The following is a 26952-nucleotide window of genomic DNA, read 5'->3' on the forward strand; positions in this document are numbered from 1 at the left end:
AAGTGTGTTATAAAAATTAGATAGCTGAAGTTAATATCTCAAGATCAGCAGCAAAGTACCTAGCTATGCTGAAATGTTAAACCACAATTCTTACCGAAATACATTTTCCATGTAGTTAAGTCATCTCACTTGCAAGAGCATTGAAAAGCATCACCCTTGAGAAGATAGGTCCCAGATTTCACAATCTGAGACCAATTTATAAGCTGCATGTCCCACTTGAGTGACAGTGACTCTGATTTCATATGAGGGCCATGCAAAATGTGCTTTGTTTTGTGAGAAAGCACTTTGTTTTCAGTAGGAGGTGTTAAAAAAAAAAAAAAATCACCTCACGCACTAATCACTTCTGTGTACAGGTCATCTTCTCCAAGCCAAGCAAGTGTCAGCACTCTGTACAGTCATTAGGGAAACGGAGGGGATTAAAATATGTAATCCTCTCTTGCTGCCCTCAGGTTAAATAAATTCATCTCTCAATATGTAATCCTAACCATGCTCTTGCCAGGTTTTGTGTCAAATCCTATTTTTAAATGGAGGTTTCTGTATTTTTGCCTTCAGAAAAAGTAGATTGCAGGCAAGAAACTCAGATTCAAACTTTAAGCCTTTCTGAAAACTGTATGTTCACTTGTACCACACAGCTAAAGGTCACCCAGATTTTAAAAGTAACAAAGGATGGTAAGAGCTGCAGAGCAGGTACTTCAGGTGACCTATTTCCTTAAAGCTAGCAGACTTGCAGAGCCACACCAGTGCAGCTCTATTCAGTACCAAGGTTGCCTGTGTGTCATTTTTTGCCTTTTAGAAACAACAAGAGATAGGAAGGCCTGCAGCAGGTCCCTCTCTCAGCTCTTGAGCTGCCACAGCAGATCCCAGCACTTTCGCCAGCCTCAGGAGAGAAGCAAATATATGCCTGGACTGTGCACCTTTTGCAGTGTTTTCAGAGAACCTCCTGACTTACACCTCCAATGTGACAGTGTGTTAAGTCACTGCTGTTTAGCTCTAAACATGGTTGTGTATGACCATGACATAACATCAAGTGCAAGTCTCCCAAAAGCTGACTGGGCATTTCTTCAGGTTATTTCCCATTTTGTCTTTCCTCCAAAAGGTCACCAAGAAATTATGTGGAAAACACTCCACATAAATCAAAGGGCACTTATGACAATGAACTGATTGGATGCATCAATGTTACACTTGACAGGGGTATCTAAAAATACTTTTGTTCTCACTGCTTGATAGCATTTAAATCCACATCAACATTGCTAAGAACTCGTCAGAAGATTTGACATTTTTCTGTGGCTGACTTGGACCAAAACCAGAGCAGCTGCATTTCACTGGATTTATGCAGGGAGAAAAGAGCATAAAAGACCATGCATTTTAAAGCCAGTTTGGCCAATTCAGAGATGGAGGACAAATCTTACTGCTCAGTGGGGAACAAAACCAAATGCTGTTCTCTAGAGTCAAGCCTATCAGTTTAGTAGCATCTACACTGTCAGTTAAACACAAGGATAAGCTTTTTCTCAGTTCACATCACTGCCTTCCCCACTCCATTAGGTTAGATATCAGGAAAAAGTTTTTCACCCAGAGGGTGGTTGAACACCAGAATAGGGTCCCCAGGGAAGTGGTCACAACAACAAGCCTGAGAGTTTAAAAACTGCTGGACAATGTTATCAAGCACATGGTGCGATTTCTGGGGAGTCCTGCATAGGGCCAGGAGTTGGACTTGATGATCCTGATGGGTCCCGTCCATCTCAGCATATTCTGTGATTCTATGATTCATACACAAGAACATGCCCAGTCCCACACTAGGTTATGATGAGAGCTTTTACCAGGGGATGGGAAGGTGTTCAAGCACTCACTCAGCTTGTAAGCATAGGTCGAAACTCTAGAAAGCCAGATTAGGAAGGCCAATACGTCAGCAACACCCTGAACTCCATTTCCAAGCACAGCGTGAAAAAAAATCACCCCATAAAAATGTAAACATTAAACATTTGTGTAACACCTCATTCTTCTGAAAGTTAAATTTGCTAAACTGCCATATAGAGTCAGATGCTAAGGAGTCACGTAGATATCCATGGTGCCTTCGTGACATCCAAACATAGATAATTTTATCTTGGCTGGCATCTGTGGAAAGCCAGAGGGGCTTTCAGACAGGAGGAGGAAGAATTAGGGCTGGCAGCATAGCATAACTGGCTTTTGTTAACTCACTGTTAAGAAACCTCAACCAGGCAAAGAGAAATGTGCTTTTCCCATACACAGAGGGAGAGGCAGACAGTGCACACAGAGGTGATCTGCAGGCGACAAGGAGAACAACGTAATGGAAAATTGGTGAACAGGATGCACATCACTTCAAAAAACATGAGGGACAGGAGAGAAGATTTTTTCAGTCCTAAGCTTCTTTTACTGTCTACATCTAAATGTATCTTAAAAGATAAAAATTTTGAGGAGTGGTAAGCAGAGAATTGAGGTTAATTATTTTACCCATTTCATGCAGATCCTAGCCAGGAGTGGTTGCAGATCTCTTTGTCTGTATATACTCTAACCAGATCACATAAGATCTGCACACGCTATTATTCTGATCTCCCGGCACATGTACATTCCCTGTTAAAGCAGGTGAACCCAACATCACCCAAGAGTTATGCTCAAGCACACTTTTGCATAAAATGCATTAATGTGTAAAAAAGCTGTTACAAAGACTGCTTGAATAACACTGGAAGGAAGAAACTCTTGAGTCAGTTCCCTAAGTTTGCTTGAAAAGTCATCTATAACGATCTTTTGCAAAATATATTAATATAAGAATAAAAGCTAAATTATATGCTTTCTCCCTTCTTTTCTCCCTTTGTAGAAAGGAGCAAGGACTACATAAAAATGGCCTGTTGGGAAAACCTGAGACAACTAACCAGTCTCCAAGCCAGTGATAACCACACCAGAATGTGCCTACACATGGTTCAATACACACACCATAGAGAGGGGAGTATTACTCTGTGACAAACTCAGTTTGTTTTACTGAAAGAGCTGTGGTTGTACTGTGTAAATGTTTGACATTCACGTTGTACAAAGCTGACTTCCACTTAAATTGTTTGATCATTATTAAATGACATTTGGAATTGTTGCATTAGACTGACTCAACAGAGTAATTGGCAAATCTCACAGGATTGAGACAATAAGCTTCTAAGAAACTTCACCATGTTTAAATATTAGATGCATTGCTTTGCTCCCTGCTGGGACTCAAGGGAATGCCAGCATATGGATCACAAGATCCCATCGTTTAAGGATGCAAAATAATTGTTTAACAAATAAACTCAGAAAAGCAATTTGAGCTCAAAGTTCATCCAGCTTGAAATTCTCAAGGACTCTCAGTATATTTGAGAAGCATTTACATAAAGGACCAAAAAGAAGGAGTAAATATAAAAAAACCTTTTGCTTTTTGACAGATTGTAGGTTAAAATACACACACGCAGTCATATATATACTATTGAACTCAATAAAATACTGAAGATTTTTTTAGAATGTTGTGATTGTAATGTTACATATAATCAACTACATTAAAAAAAATCAAATTTATTCAAAACCTAGCTTCTTTTTTGATTACCATACTACTGCATTATTAAGATTTTTTGAAAGTAAGAAAAAAACATTTTAAAAAAATCTCAACTCCCCATGTTGAAATAAAAGGGGTTATTACAGCATCCAAACAACCCTGACTTCTACTCTGCCATTTGTCTAAAAATTGTAAGTAAAAGGTTTGGAAACAGAAAGAATTTATGGAGGTTTAAAAATTAAAAAAAAAATAGTCTCTAAACAAAAGATAAAACATGTGCCCACCCATCACATGCAGTCAGTTCTGTTCCAAGTATTTAATACTATGAGAAGTCTTTGAATATCTTATTGCTCTAAAATAAAACAAAGTGTTTCATGTATTTATCATTGTTCAGAACACTGTACAGTGCCATAAAATGGAACAAACACTTTTCCAAGGCAGCTAACATCATGCCATCCTGAAAATCCTAAAATAATCACCAGTCAGAGGCTGGCTGTCTTGACATTTTTTTTTTTATCCATCCAGTTTGTTGAATTCGAAAGGGCTCTGACAACAGTCAAAGTAAAATTCAGGAAAAAAATCTTGTAACTATTTTTCCCTTTATTCATAGTATATAATTTCCAGTTTTCTAACAATTATTATTTATGATGTTTAAGTCAATATATATCACTGTACTTTTTTAACTACCTTTGATATAATTATGATATGATGTTATTACAAGTTGAAAGTTTATACCAGGATGCAAAGTAAAGCTTGAGTGTCATCCCTTTAACCATTAGCACCACAGAAATTGTTATTTATGAGGCAGCCAACTTAGGATGAACAGAATTTCAGGTGAGATATTTTGCAACCAATATACTGACGATGTGGACTACTTCAATGACCACTAACTGACATGTATTTTTGCAGGCTATTTAAGAATTTACTATTATGCATTTAATCTCATTTAAAAGGCTGATTTAAAAAAAAAGAAAATCAAACTACAGAAATAAAATCTCAATATCATGACAAGAAAATTGGTGGGGAATTGGAATGTGAGATGTGAATTAATGAGCTGTGACTTAAGAAAACAGGCCCATCTCATGTTATTTTCAAAGTCATAGGAATCAAAACAGTTTAGATTAGGAAAGCAACAGAATCACATCCATTAAGGAATAAGTAGGCATGCTGCAGACTTGCTGCTGTTGAACAACTATATGTTTACAGGAGCACACAAACATATATCTCCATCTGCTACTAATCCAGCCTCCTGTTCATGGACAGAAAAATCAAGGTGAAAAAAACCCAAAATTAAACAACTAAGCATTTTTTCGAATACCAGCTTCAGAAAAACAATTGTGAGTTGAATGAACTAGAGAGACAAAGAAAACTTCTTATTTACGAAGAATAACCCAGTTGGAAGAGTCCTCACAAGACACCAGGCATTAAGAAAAGTGATATTTCATGAATATCTCCTTTACTGTAGGCTACAAAAGTGTATTAGCCCACATGTCTAACCCACACTATCTCCTGTTTATACATGAAGAGCACCCAATAAAATTGTTGTATGGCAAATAAAATTACCCTCTAAATCAGGCTATGAATAACTCCAAGCACATGACAGAAGTAGTATCAGCATGTTTTGTTTTAAACACAAGCTGTCCTCTTTAAATACGGTCTGCCACACAGCAATAGCCTACACTTCTTAACTTTCTTCATCCTAAAAATACTTGGGGCTATACCACAGTTTAATGTGGAAAAATTCCAGGTAAAGCTTGGTAAGTCTTTTTTCCCCAAGTCGTGTTTCGACGTAGGAAACCTCAGCCCTGTGGTTCATGGCAGCATGCAGCCCATAACACGCCTCAGACCTGCCTGTGATCCCAGGATTTCAGAATGATGTCCATAAAAGCACAGAATGCTGCCTGAAGCATAGCACTTGCAAATTCTGGAGTCACATACAAGATTTTCCCTTCTCACACACTGGTGACAACAGTTGTGTGCTAGAAGCCACTACAACACTACATTATGTGTAATTAGTTCAACTTTTTTTTTATGCGAAGACAGGATGTAAAAACTTGGGCAGGACCTTTAATAGCTACACTTTTCCATGAAATACAATAAACAAAATACTGTTGTGCTAATTCAAGAGATCCTAAACATTATAATTATGTATGTCTGTAGAAATAATTATAAGTCCAACCTTTTAATTCTGCTCAGCAGGTAATGCTAAATGTCTCAAAAGCAATTAAATAAAATTAAAAAAAAAATTAAAGTAACTAGTCAGTCACAAATAATAATCCCTGGCACAGTGCAAACAACCTGTAACTCTGCATCATCTGATAAGTACATGACTTCATATGTCTTTTCCATTTCTTTTATTTCCATTACATTAATGTACATTCTTTGCAAAACATTGTATAAGCCACACAGTACCATTTTACATACACCGTTTGACGTGTCCAATCACAGCTCCTTTTACTACACTCATACACCTATATAAAAAACCTTTCTGTTACTGATTTCACATCAGTAATTTTTCTCTCATAATCTAATTAATGTGCCCGGTAAGATCTAGTTGTTACTGTAAAATGTACACCTCCCCAAAGCATGAGTTCACATTGATGACTAGTTTTATAGTCTTCAAAACCTGTTTGAATTATGTTAGCAACAATGCTTTTAAAACAAGAGAACTTTCTCAGAAGTGCACAAGGATCACAAAGAAACAGGGCTAATCAGCAGATCAAATGCCATGTGAGTAAGAGGACACTGCAGCTGCTGCCATCTCCACACAGCGCTGCACTGGGCCACAGCACCAAGAGGTAGAATGCACCTACCTGCGCTAATGTGTGAAGGTCACCTACCCAGAAACACGCAGGCTATCAAGGGTCCCCAGGTTAGTCAAAGGGAGATGATCCTTCCCCATTTCTCTGTTGACCCTAAAACATCTAACTTAACCTAGAAGCTTATACGCAGAAGACACACCAATGAGTTTCACTCTTTAAGAGTGCTTAGAATAAATGAGAACTAGATAAAAATCAGAAAAATCCTACAAAAGTAAAAGCAAGTCCACTATTGTGATTATTAGAAAGTAATTCTAAGATACTCAAAGATATGTTTTTCCTTCTTTTAAAGGACTTTTAATTTCTTTCATTAATTTCCCAATTTGTGCAAGTATTCTCTGCCCCACCCTCACATCCTTTTTGATGGAGGAAAAAGAAATAAAAATTTCTTCTTCCCTCCTATCCTGCTTTTTTTTCTCCACTAACACCTATGGTGATCCCTTTTATGCATAATGTAACAGCATTTTGAAACAGAATTCCCAAGTTATTTCATTATGTATATCTCTACCAAAATTGGTGACATATTAAGACCAAAATGTTTCAAGTTCTGCATCATCACTGCAGAATTTATATTCTAATATTGAGTGAGGTTACAGATAATTGTGTCAAACCTGTTATTACATTAGCATGACTGTCAAGATCCTTTCTTTCAAAGTTTTTTACTTTGAAAGAAAGTACTTTTTCTTGTTTGTTAAGGCAAACTCGCTGAGATAAGTCAAATTTAAATACCCAAATTCACAAAACAATCCCCCATAAGTATTCTTAATAAAATGGCGTCTCATCAGTAGATTTTTTCTGGAACAACCCTCACAGATTTATTGGTTCCCACACACAGCTATTGTTTAAAATATCTTCAAAGGGCCCGTTTACTAAAACAAGTGCCAATTGTGTTTTCAGTTGCAATGAAATTGCCTGTAATATGGGGCTATCATCCTGAGTGAGAAGGAAGCCTTTATCAGCTGAAGTATTGTAAACGAATTTATATAAAGCACCAGAAGGTTTACACCATACCATCCGTGTTTCTTCCTCTGACTACACAACTCAGAATATGCAAGTAAAGCTAACAATCTTTTAAAAAGCAACAGTATCCTATAGCAACAATATAAAAGGTTAACATACGTTACCAGTCTGTCTTAAGAGTTTTAAACCACTCTTCCTTACACTAGTTATAAAGCTGAGCATCTTCCTACAAACAGACAAACACAGAACATCCACTAGTGATCTCAGATGAAGTCTAAAGTTCCTCTAATCCTAATCATATTTAAATTAAAAAGTTTTGTTGCAGACTCCAATGAGGACAGGATTTCATCTCTTCACTGTTTTCCAATATTGAAGTCTACGTCATGGTTGCCCTTGAAAGCATTAATTTGGTTTCTGGAACAAGTTTTTTATTTAAATAGCTTTATAGTATCTTTTATAGGTACTTCGGGAATAATCTCAGTCTGGGAAATAAACTCAACTTCCAAAATAATCTCAATTTTCAGCATGTTTCCCACTCATGACTGTTTCTGCAGAATGCTATGGGGAGGAACAGGGAAGAGTGATAAATACATGAGAGATCATACTCAGAGCGTACCATTCATAATTCTTTAGAAGGCACTGTTGGAGAACAATGAAGATGAGACATAAGTAACAATAAAGATGAGGCACACTTAAAAGTTAAAAAAAAAAGAAAGAGTCTGTATCTGTTAATCTCCTCCAAGAATCTATGAGGATCCATAATAACCTCTGGCATCAGGTAAACTGTTAAGATAGCCAAGTATTCAAGAATTGCATTTATAGAAGAAACATATATCATGATGGCCTTTACAGTACACTCTATCTTAATGTAAAAATGCATCCAATTTCTTTTTGATATGTTCAAAAGCATCTTTCCCCATATAGTCCATGCGCCCTTCCTCCCATTTTCTCCGCTCATCTTCTGGAATTGGTTTTGCTGGTTTAAGGTGAATAGACAGCTCTGAAACAGAATCTGCAACCTCGTTCTGTGGGAAGAAGCAGAACAGTGGGAGAACAGTCATTTGGTTGTTCTCATTTCAGTGTTGTGATGTTAAGCCTATTTGTCAAACTTCTGCATTGTACAATCCCAGTTCAAACAATAAAACAAACTATTCAAACATCCATTCCTCCATTCCTGTTTTGATAATGTGAGATCATTTTCCCATGCTTTTACTACTTTCCATAGCATCTTTGAACATACCAAACACTTATTTTACTGATCTTTACTCAAACCTTGGTATACTCAGCAACAACACAATAAAAATTTTACAAATATGGCCTGTTTAGAGTAGAATAACTCCTACAATAAAGTGTAACCATTTATCTGTGCAAATCTTGTTTTCAGTAGGCTTTCATGTGAACATACATTTCTAGAATTTTTGGTCATTTGTTTTATCTGAACACCAGTGAGATCAGTATTATTTAGCAGATGTGAGACACATGGCTCACATAAATTAATTCAAAAGATTGACACTATTCTTTATGCCCATAGCTAGTTCATTTTGAATGAGAGTCCAAAACTTGACCTTGAACTGGAATTCACAATTATCATAGGTGCACAAATGCAAGACATTATTAGCAATAATTTCAACCACATAAAAGATAAATTGTGTCCATGCTTGACCAATGCCAGTAAAAAGGGAACATCCCAACAATTATAATCTGTAATAAAGGTGAAATATAACAAGGACTAATCAAGGCAGCCACTGAAAACCTGCTTTCAGTACTACTCGAAGAGGCTTAAAGGCAAACAACTCATCTCACGTTATAAACAAAATTGAAATCAATTAGAATGACCTTCTACTGAAGCCCTCACAAATTCAATACACAAGTGTTTCAGAACAGAACTTAATGGGCAGTAATCAGTGGCTTAAACTGCCTAAATGCCCTGGAATATCCATTATATCTGCCAGTTTCGGGCAGACGAGGCACAGGACTTGTGCAAGACAAGGTAAGGTATTTCAAACAGCCAACATGACACCATATGCTTAGGTACTGCATCCTTCCATATGCATCCCCACCTGCAACCAACATCACTCTAAACATGAGTATATATTCTGAAGAGCGTGCTTGCTCCCTATATATGCAAACATGCAGTATGCATTTGTATTTAATTTTTGAGTAGCAGTAATGCAGGAAGATTCCTTTCTTTGTCATTAGCAAGTCTTATCAACAGCTCTGGATGCAATTAACAAGAAGACTGGAATCATCATGTTTTTAGAAATGAAGAATTTTAGCCAGGACCCAAACACCTCTGGCTGCAGGGGAGCTACAGGTGTTTTTCTCAGTCTTAAAGTATTTCACCACAGTGCTTCACAATCACACAAAAGGCCTCATTAGGAAAATGGCTGTGTTGTGTACCTTACAAGGCCTTGACACCCTGTCAAGGCCATCAACACCAAGTCTGTTCGTATTCTCACACCACCCACATGTGCAAGTATCCATAAATGCAGTGCAAGATCACAAAGGAAAGCCTAGTCGGTTAGGCTACTGCAGATTCCCTTTCCACTTGCTTGGAAATATCACTTCAGCAGATTAAAAAAAAAAAAACAAAAAAAAAAACCCCAAAAAACCCCACAATCAAAGAAAACAGAACAAATGAACAAAAAACCCAAACAGTTTTGCTTGTATTAGTATTGGAGAACTAAAATTAACACCATGCATTGATTACTTGGGGGTTAGCACACAAAATACCCATTTAAAAACTCCAAGCTTTGAAAAGAACACTAGAAAGGGATCATAGCCCAGTATTGGAAGCAGCTAAGAAATTACATAGCTAAAAGATTAAAGAATTTATTTGCACATTGTATCATAATTAGTTGAGATTTCCCGAAAATTATGTTGGCAGCTAAGACATGCATGCAGTCACCAACAGATGTACAATGCACAAAGCTACATGTACCAGTTCTGAGGTTTCCTGAAATGCAGGATGGGACACAGGTTGTTCTGAAGGTCTGTCAGGCTCAGAGAGATGGACGCTAGAATCGCTTGGTTCAACTTCATATACAGGTTGCTAAAATACAGCCACTGAGGTTTTATTAGGAGAATATTTTTTCATTCATACAATACAACAGCTTTCAGTCTTGGGGTAGGGGAAAGTAGTGATGGGAGGAAAAGCAAGGAAGCACATTATGACCACCTAGCTTAAGCTATCAAAATGGCATTGAATCAAAATTCTTACTGTAATTAATCTAGGACAAATACCTCCATAGGGCAGTTCATCTCATCCTAAGATAGGTTGAAAGTGTCTGTCATTCTTCAGTGACTACAGATACAGCTTCGGAAGTGAGCTTACAGTAGACACCTACCATTCTTGAGGTCAAACCTCAACAAGAAAAATCTCATTTTAGGGTAACAGCTTCCTCTATGATGCATAAGCTTTTTATATGTATGAAATAAGAACAGAACAATGTATTCCAAAACAGAGGCAAAACAGATTGCCCAAAAAATACTGTCCCAAATATTTGCCTTTGACAAATACCGAAACATAAATGAGTAGGCAGACCCCATTCTGAAGTCTTTTCCCCAAAAACAATCCCACAAGACTACTGAAGCAAAGCAACAAAAAGTGGAATGATGGTATTCCTAAGTAAGAAGAGAATCAGGTTATTTCTTTCTAATTAATATGGTCTTCTGATAAACAATTCTAGTAATTGAAATAATAATAGACATTTAAATTTTAATGAAGTTTCTTTACGTGAACATTATAATTTTTTTACCCCAAACAAACACCTTGATAATGTGTTCCTATTTGGTTTGAGCTTTCCCAATGGAGTCAGATGCATGAGGCACACAAGAAAATACATTCTTTGCAAATAAATTATTTTAAATTTATAGAGCTGGAAGGCTCACAATTTTCCTTAAGCCCCTGGAAAGGGAAAGGGAGACTACAGTTTTACTTTATGGAGTGACTATAGTCTAAAGAGATGAAGCACTGAACATATTAAAAGTTGTCTTCATCTTACTAGAGAGCAGTCCACAAGTTACAATAGCAGATGACATTAGAACACTAATTTTATTTTCTCCCAATTGTACCTTGCATAGCACGGTTTATCAGACAAGGTGTAATGACTTATACCTGCAGAAGCATTCTGTTATTATGTCCAACTTAATTCCTGCATACAATAAGGGGACCCGGTGCAACAATACACAAATACAAGAAAAGTGACAAAAGACAGGAAGACTGAAATGTTCATTAGTGGATTCTTTCAAGACTCTCCTTGTTGCCCAATTCACAGAAATTTTGGGAACAGTTTTCTGGATCAACACTTGAGGGGAAAAAAAATTTCTACAAAGGAATGATAGAAAGGATTCTAGTTTTAAATATATTAATTCACAGGACTATTAATATTCAAAATATTACTTTGGTAACAGATTTTTTTATATTACATTTTATTAAGTACCTAACAACTTTGAATAAGTAACCTCTTCCTAAAATACAATGCAAACTCTTTAAACCTCCAGACACCTCAAGCATGCATGACTTAAGATTAAAAGAAATAAATACCCTTTAGACTATTTTTGATGCCAGCAAGAACATTCAAGAGCTACAGCTAAATTGAAGATAAAATCTCCCAGATCAGAAGCATAATGAAAGAATCTCCTTTTAGTATATAATTTTACTTTGTTAGTGCAAATAGTAATATACAACATACTTACGGCTTCAAAAGTGAGTTCCTCAGGTGAACACACTGTGGGATTTATTTCATTTGCCTGCTCTGGAAGCTCAGGCATTTGCTGTGAATTGGCCACACAAGGACTGACTTTCTTCAGTGTAATTTCAACTCCATTGAAAGTGTGCTAACAAAAACAAGAACATCTCACCACTAAAATACAATTTTTTCAGAAAAGTAATATCTTATTTACAACAGCTGCACTTCCTTAGAGGGATTTCAGCATGAAAGGAATAAGTTAATGCAAAAAAAAGTGGGCAGTCCTAGATTCAGAGCACGTTGCAGTTTAGATTTTTGCACTCATGAGCATGCTAGCATAATCAGGAGGTAATCTAACAGGTATTTCCACCTTCATGTTACCATATTTAAAGTATTTCTTTAATGCACAATGTCTTAAAAATAAAGCATGTTAAAGTATAAGATCAAAAAATACCCATTCCTTGCTCTGCCTTCCAATTTGTCATGATGTTAACAAACCAAATTATTCCCTGATGGTAATTGTTCAACTGATCCTATGGGACTATGCAATTAGTGCAAGGATGGTAATAATTTAACATTACAAAAAATTAAAAAATATTTGCATATGCATAAATGTGATCTAATTTGTCATGTCTGGATACAAAATTAAAAATTGTACTTCTATACATTACTTTATGCTGCTGGTCCCAAAGAAATCATCTATTTATCAACAGATTTTTTTATCCTATTCATGAAAAGCATAGATTTCTGCATTTCCTCCAAAGAAGAAAAAAAGCATAGAGATCAGTAAATGTTTCGTGACATACGAGTACTGTGTATAACATCCTAAGTGTAATTAACTCTGCTTTTGCAATCCTGATTTATTTGTTATGACTATCATGAAACAACTTATAATGCAGTTCTGAAAAGGTGAAATTTTATTATAATTCAAGGATTAGTTTGATGGTCTATATCAACTTAGCTTCAAGAAAAACAAAAGTCTGTTTGTTTCAGAGCCAGACTATCACCTTCCTCAGCTAATTTGTCTTTAATTTGCAGAATCTATGCACATACATTGCCAAAAAAATGGTTTATAAATTAAGAAGAGGGCTGCGGTAAATCTTTAGGAGGGGTTTTTAGTACTATTGGCTTTCCAAACTAGTACTTTGGATGCTTCTACAAGTAATCAGTGCTACTACCAATCAACAGACCACCTGTATTGGGATTACACGGCAAGGTTTTGGTACCAGGGTGTGGGGGGAAGTGGCAGGTCCACGAAGCCCCCGGGACCCCTGAAACTTGAGGAGCTTGAAATACTGCAGGGTGTGAGGCCATTCCCATGAAGAACAGTGAGGCTAATTAAACATTCCCATGGACACAGCCTTGAGTTTTAGGGAGTTATCTAGAAAAGGATAACAGTACAAGGACGAGGTTGTCGATTGTGTGCAGGTGTTAAATTCCTAGGTGTTTTTGTGAAAATATATTTACATTATGACTGTAGGAAAGTAGGGGCCAGCGAGCTCCATAAAACCTGCCTACTGCTCTGAAGCGGGAGACACCTCTTGTCTCATCACTCTGTTTGTGTGTGTGTGTGTGTCTTCTTTTCTTCACAGACCAAGACCTACTGACAGATACCCTACAACAGCGGGGGGCTACAGGAGTAGCTTCTGTGAGAAGCTGCTAGAAGCTTCCCCCATGTCCAATGGAGCCAATGCTCGCTGGCTCCAAGATGGACCTGCCGCTGGCCAAGGCCAAGCCCATTAGTGACGGTGATAGCACCTCTGGGATAACATATTTAAGAAGGAGGAAAAGTTGCTGTGTAACTGGACAACTGCAGGTGGAGGAGTGAAAATATGTGAGAGCAGCAACCCTGCAGACACCAGGGTCAGTGCAGAAGGAGGTGGAGGAGGTGCTCCAGGTGCCTGAGCAGAGACATCCCTGCAGACCATGGAGCAGACCATGGTGAGGCAGCTGCCCCCCTGCAGCTTGTGGAGGACCCTATACTGGAGCCAGTGGATGCCTGAAGGAGGTTGCAACCTCATGGGAAGCCCACACTGAAGCAGATTCCTGGCAGGACCTGTGGAGCCATGGAGAGAGGAGCCTGCACTCAGGTTTGTTCGCAGGATTTGTGACTCCATGGAGGACTCATGCTGGAGCAGTCTGTTCCTGAAGGACTGCACCCCATGGAAGGAAAGCCCATGCTGGAGTACTTAATGAAAAACTGCAGCCCGTGGGAAGGACTCATGTTGGAAAAATCCATGGAGGACTGTCTTCTGTGGGAGGGATCCCACACTGGAGCAGGGGAAGAGTGTGAGGAGTCCTCCCACCGAGGAGGAAGGAGCAGCAGAAACAACACATCATAAACTGACCACAGCCCCCATTCCCCATCCCCATGTGCTACTGAGGGGAGGAGGTAGAGAAAATAGGAAGTTAAGTTGAGTCCAGAAAGAACGGAGGGATGGGGGAAAGTTGTTCTAAGTTTTGGGTTTATTTCTCATTACGCTACTCTGATTTGACTGGTAATAAATTTGATTCATTTCCCCAAGTTGAGCCTGTTTCACCTGTGATAGTACCTGGTGAGTGATCTCTCCCAGGTACTGGTCCAGTTATCTGGACCCATGAGCCTTTCGCTATATTTTCTCTCCCTGTCCAGCTGAGGAGGGGAGCGATAAGAGTGGCTTTGGTGCAGCCGGGGTTAGCCCACCACATCATGTAATTTCTTCCTCTAAAAACACAAAATTTTCAGAATTTTTGTTTTTGATTTCGACATATTCCAACTAACTCCTTATCAGTTACCTTGCATTCCTCGGATTCTGATTCTTCCATCTTTTGAAGTTTTTCTAACAAAGGCAGTATACTGGCACTGTATATATTCCACCAAAGGGCAAGAAATGACAGTTGATGAAAAGATCCAGAGGTTGTGTCATCCTGCATAACTCTCTTTGTCTGAAGGTTGTATTTGTAGTTCCAGGGCTTTGTCGCTCCCAAGAAGTGAACAACTTTGGCATCTCTACCAAAACTGTAGAGATCAAACATACATTAAATATTTTTTTAGCATATATAAACTCCTAAAGAAACACACTTACTCTCACAGGTGAGATAATTGGACATTTTGCAGCAATAACACATTCAAGATGAGTATATATATTTTTTTTCTATCTTATTAGTTTAAGTCATCTCATTTAAAATACAAAATGTTGCATTGCCATTTGCTTCCAGCTGCTCATTCTAGTAGAAAAGCTCATGAAGGAAACTGACAGGCTCATGCAGTACCATTTCCAGTCCTCCTGCATGCTGTGTTCACAAACAAATACCACTTCAAATATTAAATCAACATAATTGGTTATTACTGATTTCATATTAAAAATTACTACTAATTATATTGACGTAATTTCACCTCCCAGTAAGAGTGTATTGTGCAACTGGAACAGAAATTCATAACACCTTAAATCCAACTTTCTTTTTACCTGAAAATTTTTCAACTGCATTGTCTGAAGTCATATAATTAGTAGCACAAATTTTGTTTCACAGAAGAACCTAAGAAATGGTTCAAAAAATTTAAACAACAACTCCAACTGTTTCTCATAGAAATTACTCAAAATGAAAGGAACAAGTTTAAAAGTAGAGCTGTCAGAACTCAATGCCAAAGTAATTACATCTTTTCAAACATGAAAGAAGCTTCTCTGAAAGAACATGAGACAGTGTAGAGAACTCTGGGACTCTCCCTGTGTCCAGATGCAAGACATTCATATTGCATTTAAGCTTCTATTGCATGGCTTTTACGTAAGATCATTTGTTACTACTGTAATTTCTCATCAACAGAATATGCCACTATTACTCTCTCTTACAGAAGGATGTTTGTTAACAAATTACAGAGGTTTACAGTCAGTCAGAAGTGTTACTACTTACTGATTGAAAGCAGGAACATAGGTGTATACAGCACTGCTGCTTAAGTTATAGAGGAAAGGTAAGTGTTTGCCAATATCTGCTGTTGCCCAGTTGCTGAAGAAGCTATTCAACAATCCTTGATCACCTCCTAAAGAATACATAAAACAGTATTACCAGAATTATGTATTATGTGTACACTCAAATTTATATCAAAATTTCACATCCAAGCATGGGAATGAGACTGGTGTGTTCGTGGGACAGCAACTTGGGCTTGAAAATATGGCCATGTGAGCAGGTACAAGTGAATAATACCTGATTCACTCCGATGCAAGTTCAGTGCAAATGAAGTTCTATTGTAATATATGAAGAAAGGAGTAGGGTTTGGTCTCCCTCAGAGCAGAAGACTGAAGATCAGCTGTATTTCTCTCTCCTAAGCCAGACAGCAAAATTAAAACTTACTGAGCAAGATTCAGATCCAACGTCCCTTCATTGCCCTTTTCTGGGAAGCACAGTCCACATTAAATCCACAGGTCTTAAATACAGCATAAGAGGCAAAGTTCTGCACCTTTAATTCTTTGTGGGGCAGAATTACATAAAGCGCAGAGAACTTCTGCTTTCATCTTTTCTGCCTGATAGCATGGAAACTATGACTTGCACTTCATTCCTTATGCCTTGCCCCTTACCATCAAAGCTGCCATGTTCAGCAGCAAACTGGAGCAGTAGGTTGTAAGTTTTCAAAGAGGGACGGAACACAAATACTCCACTATTAAAGCAGTCAGGCCAGCCAGAATCAGGAGCTGCTGAAAACTCTTCTCGATCAAACAATTCATCAACATTGCAAAGCACCTTAGAGAGAGCAGGAAAAGAAAGAAAATCTTAGGAGAAATGTTTATCTAAAACATGAATTGCTAAATTAGTACCCATGCAGTAAATTGCTAGTTTGGTCTAGTATATGGCTTGCAGGGCATAAAAGTATTGGCAATGTAAATTGTGCTAGGGGTCAGAACCCCTATTTTTAATATAATAAGGCAATATTGATTGTGGTTCTCCAAGATTTCTCTGATAAAAGCGCGGAGCCTGTGTTATTATTTCACGAACCTTGGATACCATCTAGAAGGTCCTTTTAAATATTATAACATACTCTGAAAATACACAGTTTCCTTCTTTCTTAGCTCACCTTTCATAGTACATTATTCTCAGTAACTGCAACAGACCTGAATGAAAACTGTGAATCTAAATAATTTGGGCTAGCAACAGACTGACTAAAGGGGTAGTAGAAAAACCGTATCTTGCTACCAGTTTTCTAATGTAAGTTAAGTGCTTTGTTTTCTAAGCTTCACACAGAAGTGAGAAAATCAATCAGTTTAAGGCCCAGATGACATTTAAAGTTGATGGAAAGATAGCTGTGCAGTCACTGAAAGTCAAGACCCCACCTATAACAGTGAAAACCGGAAGAAAATTTTTTTAGGAGAAAGATTACTTAATTGAATTTAAAACAAAGACAAAAATTTGCCTTCCTCCTTTAACTTTAATGTAAATCAGGAAATCATAAGCCTCTCTCCTGAAGAAGAATAACTTAATTTGGTTTCTGATTCAAATACTATTCTACTAAATTAAAATGTATCCCAGACTTTCAAAGTAAGCTGTGAAAGTGCAAGGGAAGGCTGACATGATTGTCTGTGTCAAAATTATGGCCATTTTTTATCTCTATACTTCTAAAAGCTTTTAAAAAAAAAAGAATTAATGTTCCTGGAAATTTTTTTTTTCATTTTAAAACCAGCCTGCCTTCCTGACCAGAATAATTAGAAACAAAAGTATATGAGAGAGATCTATTTTAAACATCTATCAGAAGCCTCTGTGCACAGAGGCAAGAGATCTCTGAGGCAAGAGATCACATCAGTTTGTGATCTCTTTTGATGACAATCCTGAGGCTACTTTCCCTAAGAATTAATTTATTTTTATGCAGCCAGCAAAACTGTGAGCAGCAAATCTGGTCATTTCACAGGCCGACAGGCTGCCTGACAAGGAATTATCCCACACTGAGGAGACAGACCCAAATGTTTCCACAGCTCCCACTCTACTCACCAAAGTGTCTGCATCCATGAACACACATTTGCTGAATTGAGTAAGAGTCCAACAGTGAAGCTTAGTAAAGGTTACACCCAGTTCTGGCCTCTGCATTAGAGCCAAATGGACTGAGTCAGCACTGTCAAGGACATCCACCTGGATTACTTCATCAAATACACTGCGGAGGACTGACCTACCAGAGTGAGTAGTGGAGAGAAAGAAGGGCACTTAGACCTAAGTTCATCAGAGTTCACTTCAGGCATGAAAACAGTGACACACAACACCATGTTAATTATGCCAATAACCAAGGCTAGATTGATTGGTTAGAATAAGACGTCAGAAGTGCAAAGTCCTTGCAAATAGTCTGCTGAAGTGACATCTATCAGTCAGACCACAAACCATTCATCGCCTCTTCCACTATGGGGGCCAGCACATCTCAAAAGCAACAGCTGCTGTATGAAGGAGAAAACAATCCTTATTTAAGTCATTTGATCTCCTGTATAAACACAAACAGAAATTAAAGCAGCTTTCATCCTGCACAATTGATTCTAAAGAACAGCATCATACTTTGTTCTCTCTACATTGAACAGGATAAGACATGCACTGCCAGCACAGTCATTTGCACCTATTATGCCCAAGTAAACACAGCTTCAAAACTACACATTTTCAAACAGACAATATATACTTGCTCATTACTACAAATCATCTCAAATGAGACTTTTAGGAAGACACTTTTTTTCTATGCATGTCTTTCATGGGAATTTTATAGGTAACCCTGAAGTAGGCAATTTTCCAACAAGAAAAAAAGTCTTTTAAACACAGGTTATTCATTTGCATTACACTATTAACTGCAAAGCCCTGGATATCACACAAACACAGAAAGATAAAAGCCTGTGCTGTTTGAAATCTAGATTTCAGGGACATTAGCTTTTGCCGGCCTGATCTTCAAAGGACAGGAGTCAACCAAGAAAGATCTAAGAGTGGGTACAGATTTTTAGAAGGATAGTTCAGGGATGTACTTCTTAAAAAATTGCTATCTTTGATTAAAAATATATATTATAAAGGTTTTTCTTCCCACCGAATGGGGATGAAAAAAACCCTGGGGATTTAGTATTGACCCATGTCAAATGGATACAGTATTCCCTCAGGAAGGTGACAGTGTTCTGACATAACAAAATCCATACATTAAAAAGTCTGTAAAAACAGATTTTTGTGCATCCAGTCACAGAAAAATGTGAAAACATGTTCCTTAAGCCAGATGCATTGCAAATATATTCACATGTCATACAGAAAGGCACACTGCCTAAGCCATAACAGAACTAAGAGCTTAAGTAGCTATGGCACAGCATGTTCCTTTTAACAAATGACACAGTCCGCCAAATAACAGGGCTTGAGTTCGACAGACCTAATCAGATTGGTGTAAATACAATTCTGTAGTGCTGTAGAAACAACCCAAATTGGAAAGTGATTTTGAAAAAAAGAAGCAAGAAGAAATTAATTTCTCATCATGATAGCTGTGCACCAATATTTTAAGATTACTCATCTGAAGCCTAGCCCCTTAGGTTTTTAGAGAGTTCTGATGTTACAGGTGGTTATATATCGTGCTCTTTCTAAAAGAGAAACACTTAGGGGGAAAAAAAACCCAACAAACAACAGCGTGCCTTTATTTCAGCTCAAAAGCATGACACTTAGTTCCAAAATTTTCAGCCTAAGTTCTCAATTATGGGCTTAAGACAATTTCTAGCCACAAGCTCTACTCTGGTAAGTGAATTCTTATTATGCTTGAAATCTTATCATGGATGTTATTTGGGACTCCCGTCAGAAATCACTAGCCAACAGGGAAGCCTACTAAAATCTTTGATGCTGTTGTTTGTTCTTCCATATTATCAAATCTCCAAAAATACATGAATACTTACCTCATCCCACTGGAAATCTCTGGTGTAATTAGAACTGTCAATTTTCTAGATGTCTTATGGTTCCTCAATGACTGTCCGAGAACCAGAGCGCCTTGACAGTACACATCATCGGTAGCAAGGGTCACAAAGGCTTGATCTGTTACTGCAAGGAAACATTCAGAAGGTTCACTTTACAGCTCTAACATAAGCTCTTTTGGCAGATTCCCTCCTCCTCTAGCTAAACAACAGGCTGTGGCTTTATAACAACCTGCAGTTTCTGTGATAAACACTTTTCTCTTCCAAACTCCCCCCAGAAGACACAATCGAATAGAAAATCCAGTGAACGTGACTGCACTATGTATGTTTCTCAATTGTGTTATTTTTGATTACCTGATTTACATAATGACAGGCATGAAGTTTTTTGGACTAGCCTTAAACAAATAATTCTCTAAGTCTTACTGTCTAAACATAATGTCAACCAAGAAAAGCCAAAATTGTAAATCTTTAGGTTTGAGATTTATCTAACATAAAGGAAAATGTTCCTATTTATACAGTGCCAAAAGCTAAGGAAAAGAACAAGATGTTGAGTACTAGCCAGAAATATTCTTCTTTCCATAACATCACTAACAGACATTATTCTTTGCTCTGTCCTCTTTGTACTGGAGTAACTGGTGCTGGCTGAGCAAGTGCAGAGAAATTGCTACCAAGATCGGTACACCTCCCAGAAGCTGAGGATCCTTACCTCAAGTAACACCAAGAAAATTAGGAGTGTTCCCCATTGTCAAGAAACACATGGGAAAAAAGTCACAATTAAAAAAAAGAAGGAAAGATACACTTCTGCACAACAGGAGACATAATGTATTTTGTAGAGATACCAGGCCTGTGGCAGTATCATTAGGGGCTGCTTCTTCAGCTCTGCCCTCTGACAGAACCACCACTATCAGAGTTCTCCTGGAATGAGCCAGAACCAATGGCTCAGCAAGGTGAACAGCCTTCTTGGAGCAGAAGGATGACCTCAGCATTCTAGGCTGCAAAATTAACCAGAATAAGACAAGCAGGTCACACAGATGAGGGGAATTCCACTGAGCTCTACAGAGTTTCATAAACACTTGCACTGAAATACTTGTTTAAAACCATTGTCATCCTAAGGCACAAGCAATTACGTTAAATAAATCAAAACAACTAAACAATAGCAACATAAAACCCCTGTCATACAGTTTCCAGAGTCTGTGAGAGACACCAGGAAAGAATCTCAGAGAACTAGTTGCAGAGAACCCAAAAAATGACCTCATGGCTGCCTCAGCCAGAGGCTGCCAAAATTAATGAGCTCAAACCTCGAGCCTAACATCAAGGTATGCAATAAAGTATGGTTGGTGCTTGTGAATATTAAGCTCTCAGATACTAAGTATTTTCATTTTTCATGTCCTCCAAATCTAGAGCAAAGCACAGACTCACTGGTGTGCTGTCTTTGCTCCCCCCTTTTTGCCCCCACCTCTCACTCATCTCCAGCCAGACCTGAATTCAAATCAAGCATTATATACATTATGTTTGCTGACATTGCAACACATCTCTGCACCTTAGAAGAATCCTTGTAGGATCAAACTTGGCCCAAAAGCCTGAATCACCCACCCAAATTTAAAATAGTTTGCAGAACTCACAGCTAAGTAATGACAATTTCCAGAAGAAGCAAATGAAAAAATGAGCTTTCAAAACTCCTGTTATTGTAACAGCTCAAACAAGTTATGGGTGTTCCAGAAAACAATGAATAAGAAGATACTTTAAAAGGACAGTTGTGCAAGTAAACTGCTCCTACTGCAATCTTCCAAAAGGTTAAAGGAATAAATATAAGCATCCATAAAAATCAATATAAACCAAAAAGACACTGAAGGCTACTTAAACAATAAAATTACTCTGAAAAGACAAAAAGTCAACAAAGCCCTTTTGTTGGGCAACAAGCATCTTCAGCCAAAGAAAGGTAATAAAACAACTACTGAGAGGAATGTGGGAGGTAGGTTAATACAAAAAGCAAGCTGTGAAATGAGTGGGAGTTTAAATCTTAAAATACAGTTTTAAATAACAACCACGAAGCTGAACACAATCTTTGCATTGCTTTTGCAAATACTTTTAGCTACAGAAACTGAATCTCTACTTAAGTAATACATATAAAACCACACAAGCTAATCATCAAATAGTTCATCAAGCTGGTATGGCAAATTACCACATCCTAGACATGCTTTCATGCCCTGTACCTCCGGAGCAAAAGCTGTGGTCATAACCACAAGGAAGTAAACTGCCAAACAAATACTGCTTCTAAGGAAGTCTTTCTGATACCTCACAAAGAAACCAAGTGTCTGTTTTGAGAATCAGATGTGAGATACATGTTATGGCCTTCTTAATACAGTGAATGATTAATTAAACAGATAATCAAACTATTGACTGAAACAATTCTACATTAAAATATTTCTGGTGCAAAGAGAGAAGCATGTTCTAGCTATTTTAAAATCCTGCAGGGGCATCACTAATCCATTAAGGAACCATAGGGGGGTTGAAATCAAAATATTTTATCATTACTTCTTCTTTCATCTAATCCTTGCTTTCAAGGAAAAGGGGTCACTTGACTTGCCTTATTTATAAATTTCCTTGGAATATTGTCCTCTTAAGTAAACATTTTATTTTTATTACCGAAAACTAAGGATCAGGTTTTCATATAAACTTATGAAAGTAAACTGTCCCCATTTAACTGAAATCGGGACAATGCTGCATTAATTCTAATGTACACAGAGTTTCACTTGCTGACTTTAAGCTGCAAAAGAAGATTTGATCTTTTAAGTTTGAAATCCAAAGGTGTAAGTATTTAGAATTCATTGCCACTGGTTTTTTTTTAAATTGTCAAGAACACCATTATGCATAACTTCCAATGCTTTGTGCTGAATGACAGTAGGGTTTTTTATGGACAACGCCTAGTGTGAAGAATATTAAGTTTTCAAGCAAATTGTTTTCAAGTTGTGGATCCTTATTGCTAATACCACTGTCAGAGAATTATGAGAAAAGTAAGTGTATGATTAGAATCCTATTAAAACCCTATCATATGAATTTATAAATCTGCTCATTTCTCTTATATGGATTGCTACACAGCATATGATGATGCAAATTAAGAAATCATTATCATCAGTAGTGGCTTCTCAGTTTTATTACCTAACAATAGTTTCTTAGAACGAAACAAGGATTTTCAAGAAAGTAACTTGGTGAGTTATTTTAGAACCTGCTCTGAAGCTACAGATAGCCACACAGAAAAGAAAGCAAAAGTATATGAATCACTACAGTCAGGGTGATCTTATGTGGAACTTGTTACATCTTTTTTAGCCAAGATTGCCAACTTCTTATGCTACCTACTCATGGCAGTAGTACTTCAGACACTGCCAAAGGCAAAATTCTTAAACCGGCATGAAAACCAACTCCAGGGCATCTAAAAGCCTTACTTCGAATATGGACAGAGCAAGCAGACAAGGTGATGCTCACTTTGATGTTCAAAGGAAATTAACAAACACCAGGTACCCATTTTGAAAATCAGGACTGTCTGATAATAACAACCACTGAGTGACCCAGATGCACCTGCCAGCTTCAAGACAAGTTTAAATATGGTAAGAAGGTTTTTTCCATAATCCACGAGACAGAACTTTTAGAATGTATTTTCATATTTCTTCTGATAGACAGAGAAAGGATAAATGTGCTTTAACTGTTGCTCCTAGAGGAACAACTCAAATTTACCAAGCTGCCCAGTCCAAAATTGTAACAGGAGACCAGACACTCCTATGTTATGATTTTTCTACAAGCATATTCTAAATAACACATTGTCATCTCATGCATAAAAATAAGAGCAGATAAGTCAATAGCCAAACGCCTCCAACAGGCTAGTTAGGTGTGTGCTGCCATTCGTACTAACCAACATTGTACAATTGCTTTCCTAAATCCCTCCCCAATACCATCTGTTGCTCTTTTGTCACCTCCCCCCTACTACTTCAGAGACAACCTGCAGGACGAGCAGGCTACAGTCTGGACCTGTGCCCACTGAGCCCAAAGCACCTTTCTGAAATCCCAAGCGACAATGACATAACACAGCCCCAGCTCACAGCACGTTCCCTAACAACGATTTTGTTACTCCCCTCCCACACATGAATCCTCCCCCAGCAGCATGTCTCATTGAAAATGTGTTAGACTACCACAAAGACAAAGCAAGCAACAGGCCTTGTCACCTCTCTGACCTAGCACAACCACGTCTTGGAACAGAAAGCTCTGCTCCAGCTGACACCCACAACGTTACAAGCAGTCGAGAAGTATTTCATTACAAGTAGGTAAATGAATAACGCTATCAGACAATAACTTGTGTCAGACCCCCATCAGAAATTATTATGCAAGTTTCCAGCAAAAAGGTAACTCTTGCCCTAGTAAAAAATTTACAGCTTCCTCAAGTTGGGTCCAGTAGTAGAAACATTTACATTAGTAATGAAGATAAACAGGCAACACTTTACACAGACCTTTTCATAACAATATAAATTGATATTCAATGGAATGCAATACTTCTCTTGGCTTAATGAAGTTCTGCCTGATCCAAAAGAAGATCTGCTCTTATCTTTTATTAAAACAATACCGAATTTTAGTAGACAGGATTATGACTGTTGTGTTGGAAGAGGACTTGATTCCAATTCTTTGTAGCTTTTACTATGTATTTTTCAGTTAAGAAGTTACATTCTGCTTCAAGAGCCTGCAATTTTGTTATTCAAAATAGTAAACGACCCTCATAAAAACTGAAATGCAACATTATAATATGTAAATAGGCATAAGGCATAGCACCCAAAACTAGTTACAAAACAGTTACATTCCAGTTTGAAAAAAGTTAGTAATAATTGCTTAAGCAATCCAGAGACAGAACAGAGCAATTGATATATATCAAGTTAGATGTTTCCAGTCTTTCCACACCTTCCTTTAAACAAAAATAAACCCCAAAACAACAAACCAAACAAACCCACAATTCTCTAATCCTTTAATTTGCAGACTCCCTTTTTGCATCTTCCCAGTGGTGCTGAGGTGCCACATACAGGAATTCAACCTTGGGATCCATCAGGCTGAATACCTGACATCCTTCAAATTGTTAAGTAAACCCAGCTTTGGGGGAGCTGCTGCTCAACCTTTCCCTTGGTTTTCAGAGCACGTTCAAGAAACAAAACGGCACCTTTACCCACCACATCTGGTTATCCCTAAATTCAGTACCTCATGGCTTTAAGGATAATCGAATAAGACCAATACCGCTGTTTTGTAAGAAGGGGCATGAGAAAGGTTTCTCTGAATCTGCCTTAGACTGAGAGAGCCAACCCCAGGCTGTCACCCTGCGGATCCACCAGGAAAGCGCACACAGACCCGAGCAGGCCAACCTGTACGTACAAGCAGAACACGTAAAGGAGCTCAACTATTTCACTCCAGCACCCAGACAGTTAAAATCCCAATCTGAAGCTGCTAATTACAGCACAGGATGATAAGCACTGCTGATAAGGAAACCGCTAAAACCCTCGCCCGCATCGGGGTGTGAGAAGGACGAAAGCCCCGGGGGGCACCAGCCTGCGCTGCCGAGCGGCCCCTCCCGCCCGAGAGGCTGCTGAGCGCAAGGGGGGCTGCGGAACGCCGGTCCCCGGCCGGGGGTACTCACCGGGCATCCTGGCAGGCCCCGAGCCGGGCACCCACCTCCGCCACCGCCTCACCTGCTGGCGGCGGGCCCGCTAAATCGCCAAATGGGATTAGCCTCTTTCCTGCTGAAGACAGCGGCAGGTGAATTACATTCGCAAGGACTCCTGCGCAGCGGCGGAAAAACGGCATTAGCGGCAGAGACCGTCGGGGGGGCGGTGTTGGCACGACCCACCCCGCCCGCGTTCCCGGCGCTGGCTGTACTGCAGGACAGGCATCCTCCTTTGCCCGCTCCTCTTCCTGCCGTGCGCCCCCGCGCCGCCCCGCTCCCGAGCAGGGCACAGTCCGGAGCTGGGACCCCGCACCCCCTACACGTCCCCGCACCTGCCCGCGGCGCCCCCGCGCCCGCCGGCGGCGACGGCACCTCCAGTGGGAGCGGCGCTCCCGCTCCCGCTCCATTGGCGGCCCGCGGCAGCGCCCACCCCGCGCCTGGGGGAGGCCCTCCCCTCCCCTCCCCTTCCTCCTCTGCCAGCACGGCCCGGCACGGCCCCGGCGCGCTGCTTTGAGCGGCCCCGGTTTCAGGCGCTGCAGCAGAGCCTCCCCAGCCACGCATATGGCTGTGGAAAAACGGAGAGGAAGGAAGACAGGCTGTGGGAGACTCTGCCGTGCAGCCCTTGGAGGGAAAAAAGAAAGCCTGTGGTGGTGAAAATGGCAGAGTGTGGAACGAGGTCTTAGAGTACGATGACTCCAGCGTGACATGCTGTCACCCAGATACATGGGGTTTACTGTAATTTAAGGGAGTCTACCCCTAACTCTCTGGGGCCATTGTACCCCCTTGCGGATACACACAGTGTGATAATTTGTCACCCAGATAAGTAGATGTTTTCAGGGAGCTTGTGCTATTCAGAGAGCTATAAATATTTTAAGAAAAGCATAAATAAATGCACAGTTATTCACAGAGCGTGTTTTTGCCACTGACTTAGAAGTCATGTAACCATGACATGTAATTCAGCCACACAATTTCTCTGCAAGGTAATTTTAGGCTGGCATGGTTCAGCTGAGGTATTTTTGCATCACCATGTGCTGTGAACATCAGTAACTACTTAGCAAAGGTCAAGAACTTCAGATAGTGTGCAACTGAAGAAAATACCTAATGGTACCACTCCACTATTTAAAAAACTTTATTTCCAACAATTTGCAAGAGATCACTGTTGCTGCTCCAAGCTGCAGCATTTGTTCTTTCACACACTGGGAGAATCCCAAAGGTCCACTAGAGAAGAGGGTATTATTGCTCTAGTAGTGGTGAGGTGTTTAACAAAGGAAGAACATAAACACATAGGAAATCAAGCTTTACTTAGCCCACAGAAACAAAATTCTTGGGGATCTATGTTCACCATCAGCTTATATAGACAAGTCAACCAAACAACATGCTTATCAGTAGCAAGATT

At 38.9% G+C, this 26952-nt stretch overlaps 1 protein-coding gene across 4 annotated transcripts; it reads right to left on the reverse strand.

Moving 5' to 3' along the window:
• Nucleotides 1-5868: 5868 nt before the first annotated feature.
• On the reverse strand, nt 5869-26132 carry GYG2 (glycogenin 2). 4 transcript variants are annotated; one of them, XM_064646149.1, is made up of 10 exons: nt 25889-26132; nt 25582-25671; nt 19850-19991; nt 17952-18126; nt 16550-16712; nt 15888-16014; nt 14775-14997; nt 12007-12147; nt 10250-10360; nt 5869-8333 (listed from the first exon to the last, which is right to left on the reverse strand). In XM_064646149.1, exons 1-10 carry the CDS (start codon nt 26115-26117, stop codon nt 8172-8174), a joined length of 1563 nt encoding a protein of 520 aa, XP_064502219.1. In that variant the 5' UTR covers nt 26118-26132; the 3' UTR covers nt 5869-8171. The 4 variants fall into 4 exon arrangements, with proteins under 4 accessions (XP_064502219.1, XP_064502220.1, XP_064502222.1 ...); XM_064646151.1 differs by having other exon boundaries at nt 8196-8333; nt 10250-10374; XM_064646150.1 differs by lacking the exon at nt 10250-10360.
• Between the last annotated feature and the right edge of the window lie 820 nt (nt 26133-26952).

This window comes from Pseudopipra pipra, chromosome 2 (genome assembly GCF_036250125.1).
Source record: "Pseudopipra pipra isolate bDixPip1 chromosome 2, bDixPip1.hap1, whole genome shotgun sequence".
Classification (NCBI taxonomy): domain Eukaryota; kingdom Metazoa; phylum Chordata; class Aves; order Passeriformes; family Pipridae; genus Pseudopipra; species Pseudopipra pipra.

Bases quoted from the DNA above. Each gene is read 5' to 3' on its own strand.
- GYG2 (XM_064646149.1), bottom strand. From the start codon at position 26,117: ATGCGTGGCTGGGGAGGCTCTGCTGCAGCGCCTGAAACCGGGGCCGCT. The intron at 25,672-25,888 runs GTGCGGGGACGT...GCCGCTGCGCAG, and splicing joins CGCGGGGGCGCCGCGGGCAG to GAGTCCTTGCGAATGTAATT. The intron at 10,361-12,006 runs GTAAGTATGTTG...GCTGTATTTTAG, and splicing joins AGGAACTCACTTTTGAAGCC to CAACCTGTATATGAAGTTGA.